The following is a 20,689-nucleotide window of genomic DNA, read 5'->3' as shown; positions in this document are numbered from 1 at the left end:
GAACAGAGGAAGATAGGAGGAGAGCGGTTCCTAAGACATTTCAAAACTGGCTGCAAGCGTTCTGTATCTATTCAGCAGTTATGGGAGAACGCTTCCCGGGGAAGTGCTCAGGTTTATTCCAACACCTGGATATTATTGCGGAGGCCTTTCGCCACTTTGGCGGCTCCGCATGGTTCTCATATGACGAGAATTTCCGTCAAAAACTAGCTGTGCACCCATCGCTGCATTGGGGGGCTAAGGACGTTGGTTTATGGTTAAACCTTATGCTGCCACCTAGGCCCCAGTTCACCCCTCGCCCCGCTTCAAATGGTCAGAGTCCAGTCAGGAAGGGTGTATGCTTTGCATTCAATGAGGTTCAATGTAAATTCTTATTGAATTGTAGATACAAACATGAGTGTTCTTATTGTGGCGGTACTCACGCGGCGAGCAGATGTTTTCGTAAAGCTGCCGCTAGTTCCTCTCATTCAGGACCCAAGGACACACATGGGAAAGGCCCCGACTCCGGTGAGCCTGGCAAGAATGCGCCCATGGCTCGAGCGCTATCCAGACCACAGGATGGCGGCTCTGCTAACTGAAGGTTTTGCCAATGGTTTCTTAGTGCCATCCTTTACTGGTTCAGGGTGTACACCAGTTAAAAATTTACTATCGGTATCCATGCACTCTAACTTAGTGCTTGAGAAAATTTGCAAAGAATTGTCTGAGGGTAGGGTGGCTGGCCCCTTTAATGACCCGCCATTCTCTAATTTCCGGTTGTCCCCTTTGGGCATCGTACCCAAGAAAGAGCTGGGTGCGTTCAGACTGATCCACCACCTATCTTACCCACCGCATTCGTCACTCAATGACGAAGTTGCCTCTGTGGAGGCTCCAGTCTGCTACGCCTCATTTGATGAGGCTTTGTGTCTTTTGAGGCAAGCAGGGCAAGGGGCTGTGCTAGCAAAGGCTGATATTAAGTCGGCTTTCCGCCTTCTTCCCGTGCATCCACAAGGCTTCAATTCTTTGGGTTTTCAATTTTTGAATAAATATTATTTTGATAAATGCATGCCAATGGGGTTTTCTATGTCATGCTTTTATTTCGAGGCTTTTTCCTCCTTCTTACATTGGGTCGTGTCAGTCGTTATCCCTCAAGGCCTTATCCTACATTATCTAGATGACTTCTTGTTTTTAGGTCCCCGGGGGTCATCAGTGTGTATGGAAGCTTTACAGGTTTTCTTTGACGTTTGTCATGACTTTGGCGTGCCTCTGGCCCAGGAGAAAACAGTTTTTCCCACGACAGTTATTGAATTTTTGGGGATCACGGTTGACTCCGAGCGAATGGAATTCAGATTGCCACAACAGAAGATACATAAAATGAAGTCTATGATTGCAACCTTTCTTGTCAGTAAGAAGGTGTGCTTAAAGGAGGCACAATCTTTGCTGGGTCTTTTTGCTTTTGCAGCCAGAGTCATCCCTATGGCGAGGGTATTTTCGCGCAGGTTCTCGTTAGCCATAAAAGGTATGGTGAACCCTTACGCTCATTTCCGAATTTCAAAAAGCATCAAGGATGATCTAAGAATTTGGGATGCTTTTTTAAATGAGTTTAATGGTTCCTCGGCCTGGCAAATGGACTTTATTAATAGTTCTCAGTTGGAATTCTTCACCGATGCAGCTGGCTCTGCTGGGTTCGGGGCTTTCTTGGATGGGCGCTGGTGCGCCCAGTCCTGGCACCCTGATTGGCTCCAGAAGGAGATACTTCAAAATCTAGTTCTGTTGGAGCTCTTTCCAGTGATTGTGTCGGTGGTTGTGTGGGAAGACATCTTTAGGAATCGTAGAATCTTAGTTCATACGGATAATAAAGGTGTCTTTTTTGCCATCAATACTCTGTCCTCTAAGTCTGATCCCGTTCTGAGGTTATTGCGTTTCCTTGTACTTCATTGTATGAACTGTAATATATGGTTGAGAGCTGAGCATATTGCAGGTAAAGAAAATAACATAGCAGATTCTTTATCTCGTTCACAGTTCAAGAGATTCCGAGAGTTGGCGCCATCAGCGGATCAACATGGCACCCCTTGCCCAGACTTCCTCTGGGGCTTAATTTGGGAATAATATTCCGGAATCTCAAGGCTTCAGTAGCGGAAAACACCTGGAGGGATTATAGGCTTTCATGGCACAAATGGTGCTCTTTCTGTCAACCATTGGGTTTGGATCCACTAGATGTGTCTTCTTACGTGGCTTTGTCTTTTTTGTCCTTTCTCATTCAGTCTAATCTGTCCCCGGCTTCCATAGGTAAAATATTGGCTGGAGTTTCTTTTTTCCTTAAGTTTGCAGGCCTTCCTGCTCTTACCTCTTTCTTTCAGGTCACTCAGGTTTTGAAGGGCCTCAAAAAGTCTAGGCCCTCTTTAGATAATAGGCGTCCCATATCTATCCCCATTTTGATCGATCTTCTTCAGATCCTTCAAGATGTCTGCTCATCCAATTTCGAATCTTTGCTTTTTAAGGCTGCTTTCTCTATAGCATTCTTTGGAGCCCTTCGGTTAGGTGAGTTTACTGCAGCAAATAGAAACGCTTTTTCATTTCTCCGTTTTTCTCATGTTCAGTTTGACGTCGGTTCTGTCCGTCTGTTTTTGTCCAGATCAAAGTCCTCTCAGGTTGGCCAGTGGTTTTCTTTATCCAGTTCTCCTAATGAGGCTATCTGTCCCGTGTTTCATGTTCGTAATTATCTTTTGGTCAGACCATTGAGTAACGATTCCTTTTTTATTCATGAAGACTTGTCCTCTCTAACTAGGTACCAGTTCTCAGCTGTTTTGGCCTCCTGTTTGAAGCGCTTGAATTTATCTGGGTACCAATTTTCTTCCCATTCTTTCCGAATTGGCGCTGCCACCACAGCTGATTCTATAGGTTTTTCAGAGAGTAAGGTTAAAAAAGTGGGCAGGTGGGGCAGCAATAGATATAAGTTATATGTTCGTCCCAGTCTTCTAACTTTATGATTCTCTTTCAGATTTATCCAGGAATATCGCTTGGGTCATAGGTCACTCCTACGTGTTCTGGGCTTACAAGCACTCCGGATCCAGATCATACTCTGCTAACCTGGGGCTTGATCCTGATTTATTTTTAATTTTATGGTCAGGTGTTAGAGGTATGCGGTGGCGCAATTTAAAAGACCACCTAGCTTATTTGTCTTCTGTCTGGCCTCAACCCCAAGTGATAGTTATCCACGTGGGGGCTAATGACTTGGGTAAATTCAACACATGGGACTTGTTATGTGAAATGAAAAGGGATCTCTATTCCATAACTCAAATGTTCCCAGGTTCAGTGTTAGTATATTCTGAGATGGTTCCCAGGCTGTTATGGTCGCCGCACGGCACCCTTTTCTACGTGGATAGAATCCGCAGACGGCTAAATAGGACGATTCATAGTTTTATGCCTTCAATTGGTGGCTCTTCCTTTCGTCATTCCGAGTTAGAGGGTTTTTTTGCCTGGGTTGTTTCAGGTTGACCAAATTCATCTGTCAGGCATTGGCCTGGACATTTTTAATATGGGTATCCAGTCCATGATCGAATCAGCCACGGTGGTGGGGGGGGCCTCGGCCAACAGCTTCGCGGTTGGCCCCGGCCGGTGGGGAGTAGTCGTCCAGCTTTTGCTGGATGGACAGAAATTAATTTGATTTTAAAGTTTTAAGTTTAGCCAATTTGGCCTTTTGTAATTTAATTTATTTATTGAGAAAATTTTTGTAACCCCGCCCCCACATTTTATGGATGACACCGTGGCCAATTTTACCAAAGTTAAATAAAAATGTTGTATCAAATTGTTGTTTGGTCTCCTTATTCAATACCTCTGTACTAGCCCATGTGAGGCTACGGCAGTATGCTGAGCCTGCATGGGATAGAGCAGAGGGAGAAGTGGGCTGCCGCGCTCTGGGGTAGTAACAGCCTCTGATTGGTCAGCTGCGGCAGCCCCCTTCTCTGATAGGTCCGTTCGCGTGAGGTAAAACCCGCACTGGACGAGCCTATATAAGGGAGAGGCTGAGGCGATTTGCTCAGTCACATCTCCTGACAAGCAGCATCGCCCGCCCGCCCACCCTTACCTGTCAGTTTGTCATAATAAGTCATGGGGTCGTCTGTATGGGGGGAGTAGTCGTCCAGCTTTTGCTGGATGGACAGAAATTAATTTGATTTTAAAGTTTTAAGTTTAGCCAATTTGGCCTTTTGTAATTTAATTTATTTATTGAGAAAATTTTTGTAACCCCGCCCCCACATTTTATGGATGACACCGTGGCCAATTTTACCAAAGTTAAATAAAAATGTTGTATCAAATTGTTGTTTGGTCTCCTTATTCAATACCTCTGTACTAGCCCATGCATGTGTGTTCATTTTTTATCTTCAATATCTGTAGATGTTGATATAGTATAGTGAAAACACATTTTTTCGAATAGAACCAGCATCAAAACACATGAATCGCTAGGCTCAAGTTTTTTTTTTTCATTTTGGATAAAGTAATAAGAGGGCTATAACTCTTGTCAGTTTTAAAAAAAAATTGCCGTTTCTGTTGCATCTCAGAGATTTACCTTTACTTCCTGTCTCATAGTCAAAGCAGGAAGTGAGAGGAAATCTCCCCAACATGAACACATTTTTGGTTGTAACCAGGGTAACCAGAATGTGTGTTCTCATTGGAGGATTTTCCATCTATTCTAGTTTTGGTCACAACCTAGAGTTTGGGGTTTTCTTTCATTCTCTGTAATAATGATAAAAGGACAAATAGAGTGAATCACTCTAAAGGGGAAACAGATAGTGATGAAAAATGGACAGGTGTTCTAATCTAAAACAAAACAACATGTGTTCTAATCCTACTCGACGCAATAGAAAAATCCCCCCAAAAAACGTTTGCCTTTAGGGCACTTACATGCTGAGGCTTTGGGGCATATCTTTAGCGGCTCTTTACCGTCTTTTTAGCGGCGATTTTTACCCATTAGCCTGGCACTTTTAACCCCCACTAGTGGCCAAAAAAGGGTTACAAGCGCCTGCAAAGAGTGGGGGGCTAGCGCTTCGGCGGCGTTGCCCATTGATTTCAGCGGCGATTTTTACCCATTAGCCTGGCACTTTTAACCCCCACTAGTGGCCAAAAAAGGGTTACAAGCGCCTGCAAAGAGTGGGGGGCTAGCGCTTCGGCGGCGTTGCCCATTGATTTCAATGGGCAGGGGCCCTTAATATACACCACCCCTAAAGCGCCTCAAAGATGCCTCAAAGCTCCAGTGTGAAACGATTTACAGGGGATCATGCTCTGCTTCAGATTGTCACAGTACATTGCATTCCATGGCATTCATGGTTCCCTCAATAAACTGTAGCTCTCCAGTGGCGGCAGCACTCATGCAGCCCCAGACCTTGACACTGCCACTATCATGCTTGACTGTAGGCAAGACACACCTGGTTGCTGCCACATACGCTTGACACCATCAGAACCAAATAAGTTTATCTTGGTCTCATCAGCAGGGCCGCCATCAGGGGGGTACAGGCAGTACACCTGTAAGGGTCCCGGAGATCCCCAGGGGCCCGGATGGCAACACCCTTTTTTTTAGGGGTGCGGAGGTTCCCAGGGGCCCGGAGGCCCACAGGGCCCCAGATGGCAACCCCCCTTTTTTTATATTTTTTTCTTTCTTTCTTTTATTTATTTATATATATATATATATATATATATATATATATATATATATATATATATATATATATATATATATATATATATATATATTATTATTATTATTATTATTATTATTAATATTATTATTATTAAAGGGCCAAGCGGTCCCCAGGGCCCCGGATTGCAACCCCCCTTTTTTATAAAAGCATTAGATTTTTTTTCTTTTATTTCTTTATTTTTTTTTATTATTAAAGGGCTCAGAGGTCCCCAGGGCCCCATGTGGCAAACCCCCTTTTTTATTTTTTTATAAATGTTAATTTTTTTTATTTTTGTTTTATATATTTTTTTTCTATTTTTTTTATTAAAGGGCCCAGAGGTCCCCAGGGCCCTGGATGGCAACCCCCTTTTTTTTTATTTTTTATAAATGTTTATTTTATTTTTTTATATATATTTTTTTTGTATTTTTTATTAAAGGGCCCAGAGGTTTCTTTTTTTTTTATTAAAGGGCCCAGAGGTCCCAGATGGCAACCCCCCTTTTTTTGTAATTTCTTTTTATATTAAAAAAAAAAATATTTGTATATATATATATATATATATATATATATATATATATATATATATATATATATATATAATGTATGTATATATATATATATATATTGTATGTATATATATATATATATATATATATATATATATATATATATATATATATATATATATATATATATATATATTTTAATTATATATATATTTTTTCTTTTTATTAAAGGGCCCAGAGGTCCCCAGGGCCACCCCGGAAGGCTACCCCCCTTTTTTATATATATTTTTCTTTATTTCTTCTTTTTTTTGTAAAGGGCCCCCCGCTTCTCAATTTCAGGCGGCAGCACCCCCCCCCCCAGTTCTCTGGTTCTCTTCTCCAGGAGGGCCCATGCCTGAAGCTGTGTAAGGGGCCCCATAATTCCTGGTGGCGGCCCTGCTCATCAGACCACAGGACATGGTTCCAGTAATCCATGTCCTTAGTCTGCTTGTTTTCAGCAAACTGTTTGCGGGCTTTCTTGTGCATCATCTTTATAAGAGGCTTCCTTCAGGGATGAAAGCCATGCAGACCAATTTCATGCAGTGTGCAGCGTATGGTCTGAGCACTGACAGGCTCAGTTTTAGCATCTTGGTAATCTTTGTAAATCCTAGGCCATCTTTGTGGCTGTGTGTTATTTTGAGGGGATGGCAAAGTCCACGCCCCACACTATATAATGCTGCTTACACCACAACCATGCATAGTGTGAATTAAGAGAGAGATTAGGCAGGGTAATTAGTAAATTGAGTGTGCAGTCAGTGTAGTATATAGTGCAGTCAGTGTAGTGTATATAATGCAGTGCAGAGTGCATATAATGCAGTGCAGAGTATATATTTCAGTTCAGAGTTTATAATACTGCATATTAAAATGGTTAAGAGGAAGCTTATGACAGATTTAAGAAAAAAATGGCATGGGGTCCCCTCTAAGATCCATACCAGGCCTTTTGGGTCTGGTATAGATTTTAAGGGGAATTCCACAGCCAAAAAAATGGATTGGTTTTTCCCCCATAATCCAGACCCTTATCCAAGCTTGCAGAAAGGGGGGAGATCATCGAGCACCCCCTTCTGAACAATACCAGGCTGCTTGCCCTCAAAATGGCGAGGGTGCTTTGGGGTGCCCCTCCAAAGCACCTTTCCCAATGTTGATGGGGACAAGGGCCTCTTCCCGACAACCCTGGCCGGTGGTTATTGGGGTTTGAGAGTGGGGGGCTTATTGGAATCTGGAAGCCCCCTTTAACAAGGGGGCCCCAGATCCTACGCCTTCCATTTATGTGAATGGGTATCGGGTACATTGTACCCCTATCCATTCGCCAAAAAAGTATCAAAAAGTAAAAACCACAAGAGACAGCTCTTATATAGGCAAGCACAGGGTCACCTGGTGACATAACTGGGTGACCCCCCTTCTGACGTCATGTAACGTCACATGATGTCAGAAGAGGGGGAGGTCACCCGACAACTTACATATAAGCCTTTAAAATTAAGACTTTTGATTTTTCATGTTCGTGTCCCATAGACTTTAATAGGGTTCACATGTTTGCTAGAACCTTTTGCCTGTTCTAGGTGTTCTGGTGCGAACCAAACTGGGGGGTGTTCGGCCCATCCCCAATTGTAAATCGCTGTGCAAGCTGTTGGCACTATATAAATCCTGTATAATAATAATAATAATAATAATAATAATAATAATAATAATAATAAAAAAAAGCAGAAATCTAACAATTACAGCTGGAGAAGAAAATTCACAAAATTACTCAAAATTAAATATTTGTATGAATTTTAATGGCTCGATTCCAATAGTTTGGCCTGCAAAAATTCAGATTTGAACAAATGCTAATCAATTGTAGAAATATTTTAATAATCGTCTTACAACTTACATTTTTTTCCTTGTCAAAATAACTTTAATTTTTTTAATTATATCTTTTGTCTCTTGTATAAAACAATAACAGTCTTACCTTTTGATGCCTGCAGGGTATCCTTCACAAAATCTTTCAGTTGTTTTGCCCTCTCGTTTGTCCTTTCTGCATCTTTCCCAGTTTGTTCTCCATCTGCAGATACTTTTGCAGCCTGTCAATCATTTGAGAGAAAAAGGAAAACCAATTGTAGTAATAGGTTTTTCAGTGGCTGCAAAATTATTTTAGAAGGCAGCTCTCCGATGACCTTTGCTTGTATATATACTTTCCTTCAGAGTCAAAATAAATCAATATTATATTGATCATATCAACTGGAAATTAAATATGATGCACAGGTTAGCAAATAAATTGCATTAGTTTCCCATTAACTAAATATAGGTTGTTTTTATTTCAACGTCAGCTTAGTGTTCTTGCTAAAAAAAAATAGAGTAGGTACGATGCAGCCAGCTATTGAAAGATTATTTAAAGCACTAAGCAGATACCTTCAGAAAGAGGAAACAAATAGAATTAAGTTTAATTTGTCCATTGATCGAACTGTATCTAGCATCGTCTGTGAGCCTTCTCCCTCAGGCATGTTTGCATGAAAGAATGGTTCATCTTGGTGAAACTTACTCTAGAAAGACATCTAAATCGATCCTGAATTCTGATGAAAACATTTTTCCTTCCTTTAATATACAGCCCATTGACTGAAAATAAAAGAACATGCTTGTACCAACCTTAAAATAAAAAACTACAGTAAGCTACCCTACTTCATATGTGCATAATAATCTTGTTAGATATTTTAAGCTAGCCAATTTAATTTACTACCAGTTCTGAAAATAGGATCACAACACCCATCTAAATGATAGAATCAGCCAGACTATGCCCCCCTACTACATTGGGTCCACGTGATCACTTAGAGCACAAGTTTGGACAGAACCTTGACTCAGTGGTGTATTTAGGTTTTGTGCTGCCCTAGGCCTGACTAAACTCGTGCACCCCCTAATTTAAATATGACCCACCCCTTCCTGTCAATGCCACACCCCTTTCCGTTTAAGACCCGCCCTTCCCTAAAAAAAAGTGTTGCCTATAGTTCTACTTTAGGCACAAAATTCTGCAAATTTTATGGAGAGGACTAAGAAGATATAACCATGCCAATGGTACAGCAGAAAATACATAGCACAGTGAGGAAGGTTTGTGGTTTAGGATAATAGGACAGTCAAAATTAGAAGCTCCGCCCCCCCCCCACAGTTGCGGAATGCTGGCAGTGCGGCTAGTTTATGGGGGCACTAGACTAATTTGCCTCTCTGTCCAGTACGCCCCATAAAACTGGCGCTACACTAACAGTGTAGCGCAAGCCGGCGGGGACTCTTTCCATGCTGCCCCCCTGCAACGTGCTGCCCTAGGCCTGGGCCTTGTTGGCCTAGGCCAGGATACATCCCTGCCTTGACTGTTCAGGAGTTTGAAGAAACGCCTGAACATTATTCCGCTTGGCAGGAGCCAAACATCACATATAAAAGTGAGGTTACTTCTGTGGTTATACATGATAGCTTTTTGTTGTTGGTAATTGTTAAAGACAGTGGCTGTAGGCACCACCAAGTCCTTAAATACCAGTGACTACACTGGTCCCATTCAGTTTCTGACTTGTGGCATGCGACTGGTGCTCTGAGGATCTTTAAGGGAACCCCACGGAGAATTTGAAAAAAAAAAGACAATACCATACCCTAACCTGAGCATTAAGCTCGGCTGGTCAGGAAGGGGGGTGAGTCCCAAAAAAGCATTGTATACATTTTTTGATATTACCATTTGGGGTTGCATTTAATACCTAATTTTCCTTGGGGTACTCCTTCCCAATCTTTTTTCATGCATTTATGTTCGGCCATCCATTTACATGGGGTCACGGTTAATTTTAATACAACACGCCCACTACCTTCCTAATTTGAATTAGGTGGGCTTACGCCGGCCCATTTACGATACACCGCCGTAACTTAGGGAGCAAGTGCTTTGTGAATACTGGTCTTGCCTCTCTATGTTACGTCGGCGTAGCGCATATAAGCTCAAACATACGCCGCTGTCTGTGAATCTGGCCCGTTATGCTTACCTGTTCTGTGCAATGGTTTTGCAAAGAGAAGCCCTGATCCTCTTCTTTTTGAGTCCCCTTCCGGCAGTCCTGGCATAACCAACCCCCCGCCGAATGCCCCCAATAGCAAGTCTCTTGCTATGGGGCACTTGAGCAGGCTTGCTCCTAAGTTGGGCTCTTGTGAATAGACATTGTCCATTCACACACAGAGCTTGTTTAGTTAACTCTGACTGGTTGCCAATGGTTACTGTGCATTACATATCACTACTGTTTGCAACTGACTTCCTGAAAAAGTAAAATGTTTTCTACAGATCCCTTATGTGGTTGCTATGGTAATGATTTACAAGCTAAAACATAATGTATTTGATATGAAAGTGTCACTACATGATCTTGGACAAATTCCCAGTATACACTCCATGCAAATAATTATAAGTAAAAAAAGTAGCCATCTATTTTAATACTAAATATCACTCTCTAGCAAACTTTTCCTAATCTGTTCAGGGAAATGTAGCATTCGCAGCCTAGCTGTGACTAATTCTAAGGCGGAAATAAATTGATTTGTTGTACTTTCAGCAGATTGCTGCAGTGAGTCAATAACAATGTATTAAATCCGGAGGGGTTTACACTATTCCAAATTGGGCCTAGGATCCTACTAAAATAATACACATTTTTGTAATATGTAACTTTTCTTTCTTTTTATTCATTATTCTAACCTTTGTGAAACCAGCAGAATTGGTCTAAAAGGGGAGTTTTGTAATCACTATAAAATCTGTTTCTCAAAGTTCTCCAAGCATATATACTCTGCATCCAGTGTAGCCTATGTGTGCAGTGCATTCTGTGGTGTACTGTTTCTAATACACTTCAGGCTATGTATTATAAATATACTCAGTCTTTTGTATATATATATATATATATATATATATATATATATATATATATTATATACACATACACACACACACACATCTACACAATACAGGGCAGCTGTAGTACAGTCTCTACTGTTTTTCTGGTGGTGTACGCAGTATCTAACACAGTGCAGCCGTAGCACAGTTTCTACTACTTTCTACTACTTTTCTGGTGGTGTACACAGTATCTACAGTGTGTACAGTTTCTACTGCACTTCTGGTGGTGTACACGGTACACAATACAGTGCAGCTGTAGTAGTTAGTGTTGAGCAGAATATGCCATATTCGATTTCGCGATATATCTCGAATATATATTCGAATATTCGAGATATATTCGCTAAATTCGAATATTCGTGATATTTTATCGAAATTAATTGATTGCGATTTTTCGCTATTGCGAATGCGAAAATAATTGCGATTTTTTTAATAACTGCGGTAGGACCGCTCTGATTGGCTCAGAATATTCGTGATATTTTATCGAAATATCGCAACATGCGAATGCGATATTTATTGCGCAATTTCGAGATATGCTGGAGGAGCGCTCTGATTGGCTCAGAATATTCGTGATATTTTATCGAAATATCACAACATGCGAATGCGATATTTATTGCGCAATTTCGAGATATGCTGGAGGAGCGCTCTGATTGGCTCAGAATATTCCTGATATTTTATCGAAATATCGCAACATGCGATTGCGATATTTATTGCGCAATTTCGAGAAATGCTGGAGGAGCGCTCTGATTGGCTCACTCTGAAATCGAATATTCGAGATATTTTAACGCAATTTCACAAAATGCGAATGCGAAATTGATTGCAGATATTTCGAAAACTGCTGTAGCAGCACTCTGAAATCGAATATGTATGATATTTTAACCAAAAAACATATTGCGATTGCGATTTTTCGATCGCGCATGCGCAATTGCGCGAACAACACGCGACCATTTCCTGGAGCCTTGCCAGTTTCCAACTTATGATCGCAGCGCAATCACACAGCAACATGGTTGGAAGCAATTTCACTAAGTCTGAGGAAAAGTTGCTGATTTGTGTAAGTATTTTGACCACTGTTATTTCATCATCTTCAACTGCATTTTAGTCTAGTTTAAAAGTTAGTATATATGATCAGATATTAGTATTTCACAAAAAATGTGTCTCCTGCTTTTACAAAACTACAAGTCCCAGCATGCCTGGACAGCTGCAGACACCCTGGTTGGCAAATGTGTATTTAGGCACTTTTCCTTGTTATTTAGCATAATGAATTTAACATTTTTTTGGACATAGGACGTATGCGAACGTCCTGACTTCAGTGTCCTCAAGGCCCAAGGACGTTCGAATACATATTGCCCTTTAGATGTTGCAGAACTACAACTTCCAGCATGCCTGGGAATGCTGGCACTTCTAGTATTGTAAGTTCTGCAGGCCCCCATTTTTCAGGCCTTTATGCACGGGTCTCTAAACTGTGGCACCCTAGATGCAGCAAAAGTAAAATTCTTAGCATGCACTGACAGACCGTGGCTGATGGGAGTAGTAGTTTTGCAACAGCTGGAGGTGGACTGGTCTTGAAACCCAGAGTTAGGTAACAAACCCGTAGTGTTTTGCAACCATTCTGCCTCCAGCTGTTTTTTTCCTGTTGAAAAGCCTGTGGCGTGCAAAACACAACCCAAAAACTCCACCCGGTGCAAGGAAAAATTTGCACACACCTAAAGAGTGACATCACAAAAAACTGCGACGGTTGCATACGTCAGTGGTCCTCCGAAAAGGTCCCGTCTCTGACCGTCCGGGGCGTTAGGCTCCTGACAGGGAAAAGAGTTACTGTGGTCCATACAGCCAAAGCCATATGGACCCATCTCGGTCCAAGCAGCGCAATCAACACGCGAACAACACGCGACCATTTCCTGGACCCTTGCCAGTTTCCAACTTTTTGATCGCAACGCAATCGCAGAGCAAGATGGTTGGAAGTAATTTCACTGTATCTGAGGAAAATTTGCTGATTTGTGTAAGTATTTCGACCACTGTTATTTCATTATCTTCAACTGCATTTTAGTCTAGTTTAAAAGTTAGTATATATGATCAGATATTAGTATTTCACAAAAAATGTGTCTCCTGCTTTTACAAAACTACAAGTCCCAGCATGCCTGGACAGCTGCAGACACCCTGGTTGGCAAATGTGTATTTAGGCACTTTTCCTTGTTATTTAGCATAATGAATTTAACATTTTTTTGGACATAGGACGTATGCGAACGTCCTGACTTCAGTGTCCTCAAGGCCCAAGGACGTTCGAATACATATTGCCCTTTAGATGTTGCAGAACTACAACTTCCAGCATGCCTGGGAATGCTGGCACTTCTAGTATTGTAAGTTCTGCAGGCCCCCATTTTTCAGGCCTTTATGCACGGGTCTCTAAACTGTGGCACCCTAGATGCAGCAAAAGTAAAATTCTTAGCATGCACTGACAGACCGTGGCTGATGGGAGTAGTAGTTTTGCAACAGCTGGAGGTGGACTGGTCTTGAAACCCAGAGTTAGGTAACAAACCCGTAGTGTTTTGCAACCATTCTGCCTCCAGCTGTTTTTTTCCTGTTGAAAAGCCTGTGGCGTGCAAAACACAACCCAAAAACTCCACCCGGTGCAAGGAAAAATTTGCACACACCTAAAGAGTGACATCACAAAAAACTGCGACGGTTGCATACGTCAGTGGTCCTCCGAAAAGGTCCCGTCTCTGACCGTCCGGGGCGTTAGGCTCCTGACAGGGAAAAGAGTTACTGTGGTCCATACAGCCAAAGCCATATGGACCCATCTCGGTCCAAGCAGCGCAATCAACACGCGAACAACACGCGACCATTTCCTGGACCCTTGCCAGTTTCCAACTTTTTGATCGCAACGCAATCGCAGAGCAAGATGGTTGGAAGTAATTTCACTGTATCTGAGGAAAATTTGCTGATTTGTGTAAGTATTTCGACCACTGTTATTTCATTATCTTCAACTGCATTTTAGTCTAGTTTAAAAGTTAGTATATATGATCAGATATTAGTATTTCACAAAAAATGTGTCTCCTGCTTTTACAAAACTACAAGTCCCAGCATGCCTGGACAGCTGCAGACACCCTGGTTGGCAAATGTGTATTTAGGCACTTTTCCTTGTTATTTAGCATAATGAATTTAACATTTTTTTGGACATAGGACGTATGCGAACGTCCTGACTTCAGTGTCCTCAAGGCCCAAGGACGTTCGAATACATATTGCCCTTTAGATGTTGCAGAACTACAACTTCCAGCATGCCTGGGAATGCTGGCACTTCTAGTATTGTAAGTTCTGCAGGCCCCCATTTTTCAGGCCTTTATGCACGGGTCTCTAAACTGTGGCACCCTAGATGCAGCAAAAGTAAAATTCTTAGCATGCACTGACAGACCGTGGCTGATGGGAGTAGTAGTTTTGCAACAGCTGGAGGTGGACTGGTCTTGAAACCCAGAGTTAGGTAACAAACCCGTAGTGTTTTGCAACCATTCTGCCTCCAGCTGTTTTTTTCCTGTTGAAAAGCCTGTGGCGTGCAAAACACAACCCAAAAACTCCACCCGGTGCAAGGAAAAATTTGCACACACCTAAAGAGTGACATCACAAAAAACTGCGACGGTTGCATACGTCAGTGGTCCTCCGAAAAGGTCCCGTCTCTGACCCCCCGGGGCGTTAGGCTCCTGACAGGGAAAAGAGTTACTGTGGTCCATACAGCCGATACCCATATGGACCCATCTCGGTCCAAGCAGCGCAATCAACACGCGAACAACACGCGACCATTTCCTGGACCCTTGCCAGTTTCCAACTTTTTGATTGCAACGCAATCGCAGAGCAAGATGGTTGGAAGTAATTTCACTGTATCTGAGGAAAATTTGCTGATTTGTGTAAGTATTTCGACCACTGTTATTTCATTATCTTCAACTGCATTTTAGTCTAGTTTAAAAGTTAGTATATATGATCAGATATTAGTATTTCACAAAAAATGTGTCTCCTGCTTTTACAAAACTACAAGTCCCAGCATGCCTGGACAGCTGCAGACACCCTGGTTGGCAAATGTGTATTTAGGCACTTTTCCTTGTTATTTAGCATAATGAATTTAACATTTTTTTGGACATAGGACGTATGCGAACGTCCTGACTTCAGTGTCCTCAAGGCCCAAGGACGTTCGAATACATATTGCCCTTTAGATGTTGCAGAACTACAACTTCCAGCATGCCTGGGAATGCTGGCACTTCTAGTATTGTAAGTTCTGCAGGCCCCCATTTTTCAGGCCTTTATGCACGGGTCTCTAAACTGTGGCACCCTAGATGCAGCAAAAGTAAAATTCTTAGCATGCACTGACAGACCGTGGCTGATGGGAGTAGTAGTTTTGCAACAGCTGGAGGTGGACTGGTCTTGAAACCCAGAGTTAGGTAACAAACCCGTAGTGTTTTGCAACCATTCTGCCTCCAGCTGTTTTTTTCCTGTTGAAAAGCCTGTGGCGTGCAAAACACAACCCAAAAACTCCACCCGGATGCAGTGAAAAATGTGCACACACCTAAAGAGTGACATCACAAAAAACTGCGACGGGTACATACGTCAGTGGTCCTCCGAAAAGGTCCCGTCTCTGACCCCCCGGGGCGTTAGGCTCCTGACAGGGAAAAGAGTTAGCAACGCATATCTCCCCTATACGTGTATCCTGTGTTGTTAATAATATATTCATAATTATGCAAATGATAATGGCTGCTATATTTATGCAAAAAAGGTGGCGACCGAAATGGCAGGATATAAAATCTGTCATGTTACCCCTGTCATTGATTAATAAGGCGAGAATGCTTCCAATTGTTGAATAGCATACATTTACGTCATATATCCATAAGGCTGTCAACAGAAGTATTACAATATACTTTGTTCTTCATCTTGCAGAAGTTCCTGGAAACAGGATACGATAAGCTGCGGAGGCAGCCAGAGAAAAGGGCTGTGGTCAGCGCCCGAATCGCTGACTTTGGCGGCCAACACGACCACAATGCGATTGTGAAGAAGTGGTCTGACCTGAAGAGGCGCCAAATGGATCAGGTCAGACGTCTTCGGGCTAAATATCATCCAGGTAAGTTATTGTTGACAGTTCTGTTTTTTTTCAAAAGTGTATTTTGTGCGTGAACTCGAAAGAGAGAGGAGCCGGCCTGCAGGAGTTGGGAGGCCTCCCCCAGAGGCAATCTGCCACCTTTCTCCATGCCCCGGTTGGCAATGGCGGGTGTGAGGGGGTCCTCCCAACCCAACCTCGCATAGCACACCCACCAGGGGCGGGGCTGAGACCACCAAACTCAATTCACAGGTAGCCGAGAGCGGGATCCGAACCCCTAGCTGCAGAGGTGAATCACTTGTCAGTGCAGTGGCAATCGCGTGGAGCCACCGCAGCTCCTTTGGTGACAGTTATGTAAGGTCATATGTAATTCATGTAAGGTCAGATGTTGTTAACCAAGATGCCATGTTGTGCTAACATATATCACCACCAGCCAAGGTATTCATAGTACTGTTGAAAAAAGACATGGGACAGCAGACAGGAACACAGAAGTTATGTGGGAACATACTTTTCCCATTGCTTTGCATGGGACTTTAAAGAAAAACCCCGACCATGGCAAATGGGGGTGGGTAAGGTTTAAACCACCTATCCTATGTTTGTGGCTGACATATAAGTAACCTGTGTGCCAAGTTTCATATAAATATCTTTAGCCATTTGTACGTGATGCTGGAACATACATACATACATACATACATACATTTATGCACACACACGTTGAGTTTTATATATATAGATTACCACTAAATTCCTGTGTTAGGAGTGGGGTTGTTATAGTAATCCCGTGTGCTCCATCAGGCCCTTTTTTTAACATGAGATCGTCTGAACAAAACAAAGGAGACAAAAACAGCTCATTTTAACATGGTAGCATCCCAGCTCACGCTCAGTCCCCTGTAGTGCCCACAAGACCCTTTAATATAACATTGTCCCATTGGTTAACTGTCTATATAAATCAATTTGTATTCATATACAATACAGCAGAGTACACAGAATTTGCATACGTCATTAGAAAACATTTTTATAATATATGAACATTGTGTTATTATAGGAGCTCCAATGCCAGTTGTGCGCGCCAAGCGCAGAAGGCGCCAGGCCGATGAGGAGGAGGAGGAGGATGCGGCAGAGGAGGATGCGGCAGAGGAGGAGATGGATGAGGAGGAGCAGCCAGGGCCCTCCCACTCCCCAACCCCAGCTCCTGTTGAGGAGCAAGCTGAGGAGCTTCCCCCCCCCACCACCCCAACTTCTCAAGCAGAAGAGCAGGAGGAAGAGAGCGGTCCTGTGAGCCTCGTTCAGGAAGGTAAATATGTGCACAATGATTAATAACATTTCAACAATAAAATGTAGATATAAAAATGGACAACATATAAAGCGCACCTGTCAGATTGTAGAACCATAATATGGTATTGATGCTAGAAGTATACAGGTAGTGCATAATTATTAGGCAAGTTGTATTTTTGAGGATTCATTTTATTATTGAACAACAACCATGTTCTCAATGAACCCCAAAAACTCATTAATATCAAAGCTGAATTTTTTTGGAAGTAGTTTTTAGTTTGTTTTTAGTGTTAGTTATTTTCGGGGGATATCTGTGTGTGCAGGTGACTACTATTACTGTGCAGAATTATTAGGCAACTTAACCAAAAAATAAATAGATACCCATTTCAATGATTTATTTTTAACAGTGAAACCAATATAACATCTCAACATTCACAAATACACATTTCTGACATTTAAAAACAAAACAAAAACAAATCAGTGACCAATATAGCCACCTTTCTTTGCAAGGACACTCAAAAGCCTGACATCCATGGATTCTGTCAGTGTTTTGATCTGTTCACCATCAACATTGCGTGCAGCAGCAACCACAGCCTCCCAGACACTGTTCAGGGAGGTGTACTGTTTTCCCTCCTTGTAAATCCCACATTTGATGATGGACCACAGGTTCTCAATGGGGTTCAGATCAGGTGAACAAGGAGGCCATGTCATTACTTTTTTTTATTTAATACCCTTTCTTGCCAGCCACGCTGTGGAGTACTTTGACACGTGTGATGGAGCATTGTCCTGCATGAAAATCATGTTTTTCTTGAAGGATGGTGACTTTTTCCTGTACCACTGCTTGAAGAAGGTCTCTTCCATAATCTGGCAGTAGGACTGGGAGTTGAGCTTGACTCCATCCTCAATCCGAAAAGGCCCCACAAGCTCATCTTTGATGATACCAGCCCAAACCAGTACTCCACCACCACCTTGCTGGCGTCTGAGTCGGACTGGAGCTCCCTGCCCTTTACCAATCCAGCCACGGGCTCTTCCATCTGGCCCATCAAGACTCACTCTCATTTCAGCAGTCCATAAAACCTTAGAAAAATCTTTCTTGAGATATTTATTGGCACAGTCTTGACGTTGCAGCTTGTGTGTCTTGTTCAGTGGTCATCGTCTTTCAGCCTTTCTTACCTTGGCCATGTCTCTGGGTATTGCACACCTTGTGCTTTTGGGCACCCCAGTGATGTTGCGGCTCTGAAATATGGCCAATCTTGTGGCAAGTGGCATCTTGGCAGCTGCACGCTTAACTTTTCTCAGTTCATGGGCAGTTATTTTGCACCTTTGTTTTTCCACACGCTTATTTTGTTTGATGATCACGCTTCAGAAGCTTTGCAACTTTAAGAGTGCTGCATCCCTCTGCTAGATATCTCTCTATTTTGGACTTTTCAGAGTCTGTCAAATCCTTCTTTTGGCCCATTTTGCCAAAGAAAAGGAAATTGACTAATAATTATGCACACCTGATATAGAGTGTTGATGTCATTAGACCACACACCTTCTCATTACAGAGATGTACATTACCTAATATGCCTAATCTGTAGTAGGCTTTCGAGCCTATACAGCTTGGAGTAAGACAACATGCATAAAGAGGATGATGTGGTCCAAATACTCATTTGCCTAATAATTCTGCACTCCTGGGATGTGTTAGGCCGGGTACTCACGACCAAACATGTATGGTGAAAGCGGTCCGTCGGACCGTTTCCACCATACATGTCTGCCAGAGGGCTTCTGTACGATGGTTGTACACACCATCGTACAGAAGTCCGCGCGTAAACAATACGCGGGGCGTGTCCGCGGTGTCGCCGCGTCGATGACGCGGTGTCGCCGCGACAATGACGCGGCGACGTGGGCGGCCCGCCTTTAAAATGCTTCCACGCATGCGTCGAAGTCATTCGACGCATGCGAGGGACGGCGGGCGCCTGGACATGTACGGTAGGTCTGTACTGACGACCGTACATGTCCGAGCGGGCAGAATTCCAGCGGACTGTTTTAAAACAAGTCCAGGAATATTTGTCTGCTGGGAAAAGGCCCGGCGGGCAAATGTTTGCTGGAATTCGGCCCGCTCGCGCCCACACACGACCAAACATGTCTGCTGAAACTGGCCTGCGGGCCAGTTTCAGCAGACATGTTTGCTCGTGAGTATGGGGCCTTAGACACATAACAAGTGTATACACATGATAATGATTGATTAATAAGCAAAAAAAAATATTTTATTTATTTGGTAACGTTATTTGAAATCCAAATCTTTTTTTATTATATCCTAAAAGCATCAAGAGATCTGAGGAGGCAGAACAGACTCATCGAAAAGACCCACCATAGGATCCTGCAAAACCAGCGGAAGATGAGCTACCTCACCCAACAAAATGCTCTGCTAGAGCAGCAGCTATCGGGTCATATTGCGGAACTGCACCGCATTCAGAAACGCATTGATAGCTATATTTAAATTTATTTTTGAATTAAAAAATCTTATTTTTTGGAAATGTTTCATTTCTTTTTGAGATAGAGTTGTAGGTTTTTCAACACATCTAACTTCACATCAAACAAATCAACATCAACACATTTAACTTCATAATAAGCAAAAACATTTTATACTATTATTTTATTTAACATTAACCTAGGACAAACTAAAGCACACGACACAGACACGACGAACACAAAATAAACTGTTGAAAAATGAACATAACAAAAGCAACAATATATATATATATATACAAAGAGAGAGAGAGGGAGAGCAAGAAAGAGAGAGAATGCAGATGAGCTCTTGCAGACAGCCCAATGGTTGCAGTATTAATGCCGCAAAACAGGGTTTAACATAAGGTTCATTGTTATAGTTACACTTGCTGTTTAGATCCGGTCTGGTAGCTTGTAGCGGAGGCTGTTGGTGGATCCGCTGTGCCAGAGAGGTCATGAAGCTTTACTCAGCATGGAGGCAGCAGCAGGAGTATTAAAATATAATATAACTAGACAATGCATTTCCTGAGGAAAATGCGAGTGGGAATGCTGAATAGCTTAATTGGTGAGCCCCTTGCCAAAGACATTCACCATAACCACTACACTATCTTTAGGACACACAGCTTCTTTCTCTATCTGCAAAGTATAGAGTATGCTGACTTCCTGGTCGCCCCTCCCCCTCAATAGGTTTCCCCTCCCCCCCAGGTCAGTGAGGAGGAATATTGCACTGAGGTCAGGAAAGTTATTTATGGAAAGAAATAACATTACAAACGCTTTTAATTCACAGATCTAATACATG

General features: G+C 42.5%; 1 protein-coding gene across 1 annotated transcript in view; it reads right to left on the bottom strand.

Annotated features, from left to right (window-relative positions):
* The window catches only part of LAMA2 (laminin subunit alpha 2), a 1,029,834-nt gene that overhangs the window by 243,957 nt on the left and 765,188 nt on the right, over positions 1-20,689 (bottom strand). The window contains 1 exon segment of the mRNA XM_040350410.1: positions 8,136-8,247. Coding sequence (XP_040206344.1) covers positions 8,136-8,247 — 112 coding nt within the window.

The sequence above is a fragment of the Rana temporaria genome, chromosome 4, assembly GCF_905171775.1.
Source record: "Rana temporaria chromosome 4, aRanTem1.1, whole genome shotgun sequence".
In the NCBI taxonomy this organism is placed as follows: domain Eukaryota; kingdom Metazoa; phylum Chordata; class Amphibia; order Anura; family Ranidae; genus Rana; species Rana temporaria.
The sequence above is the reverse complement of the archived record's forward strand: the minus strand, read 5'-3'. Positions and strand labels throughout refer to the sequence as shown.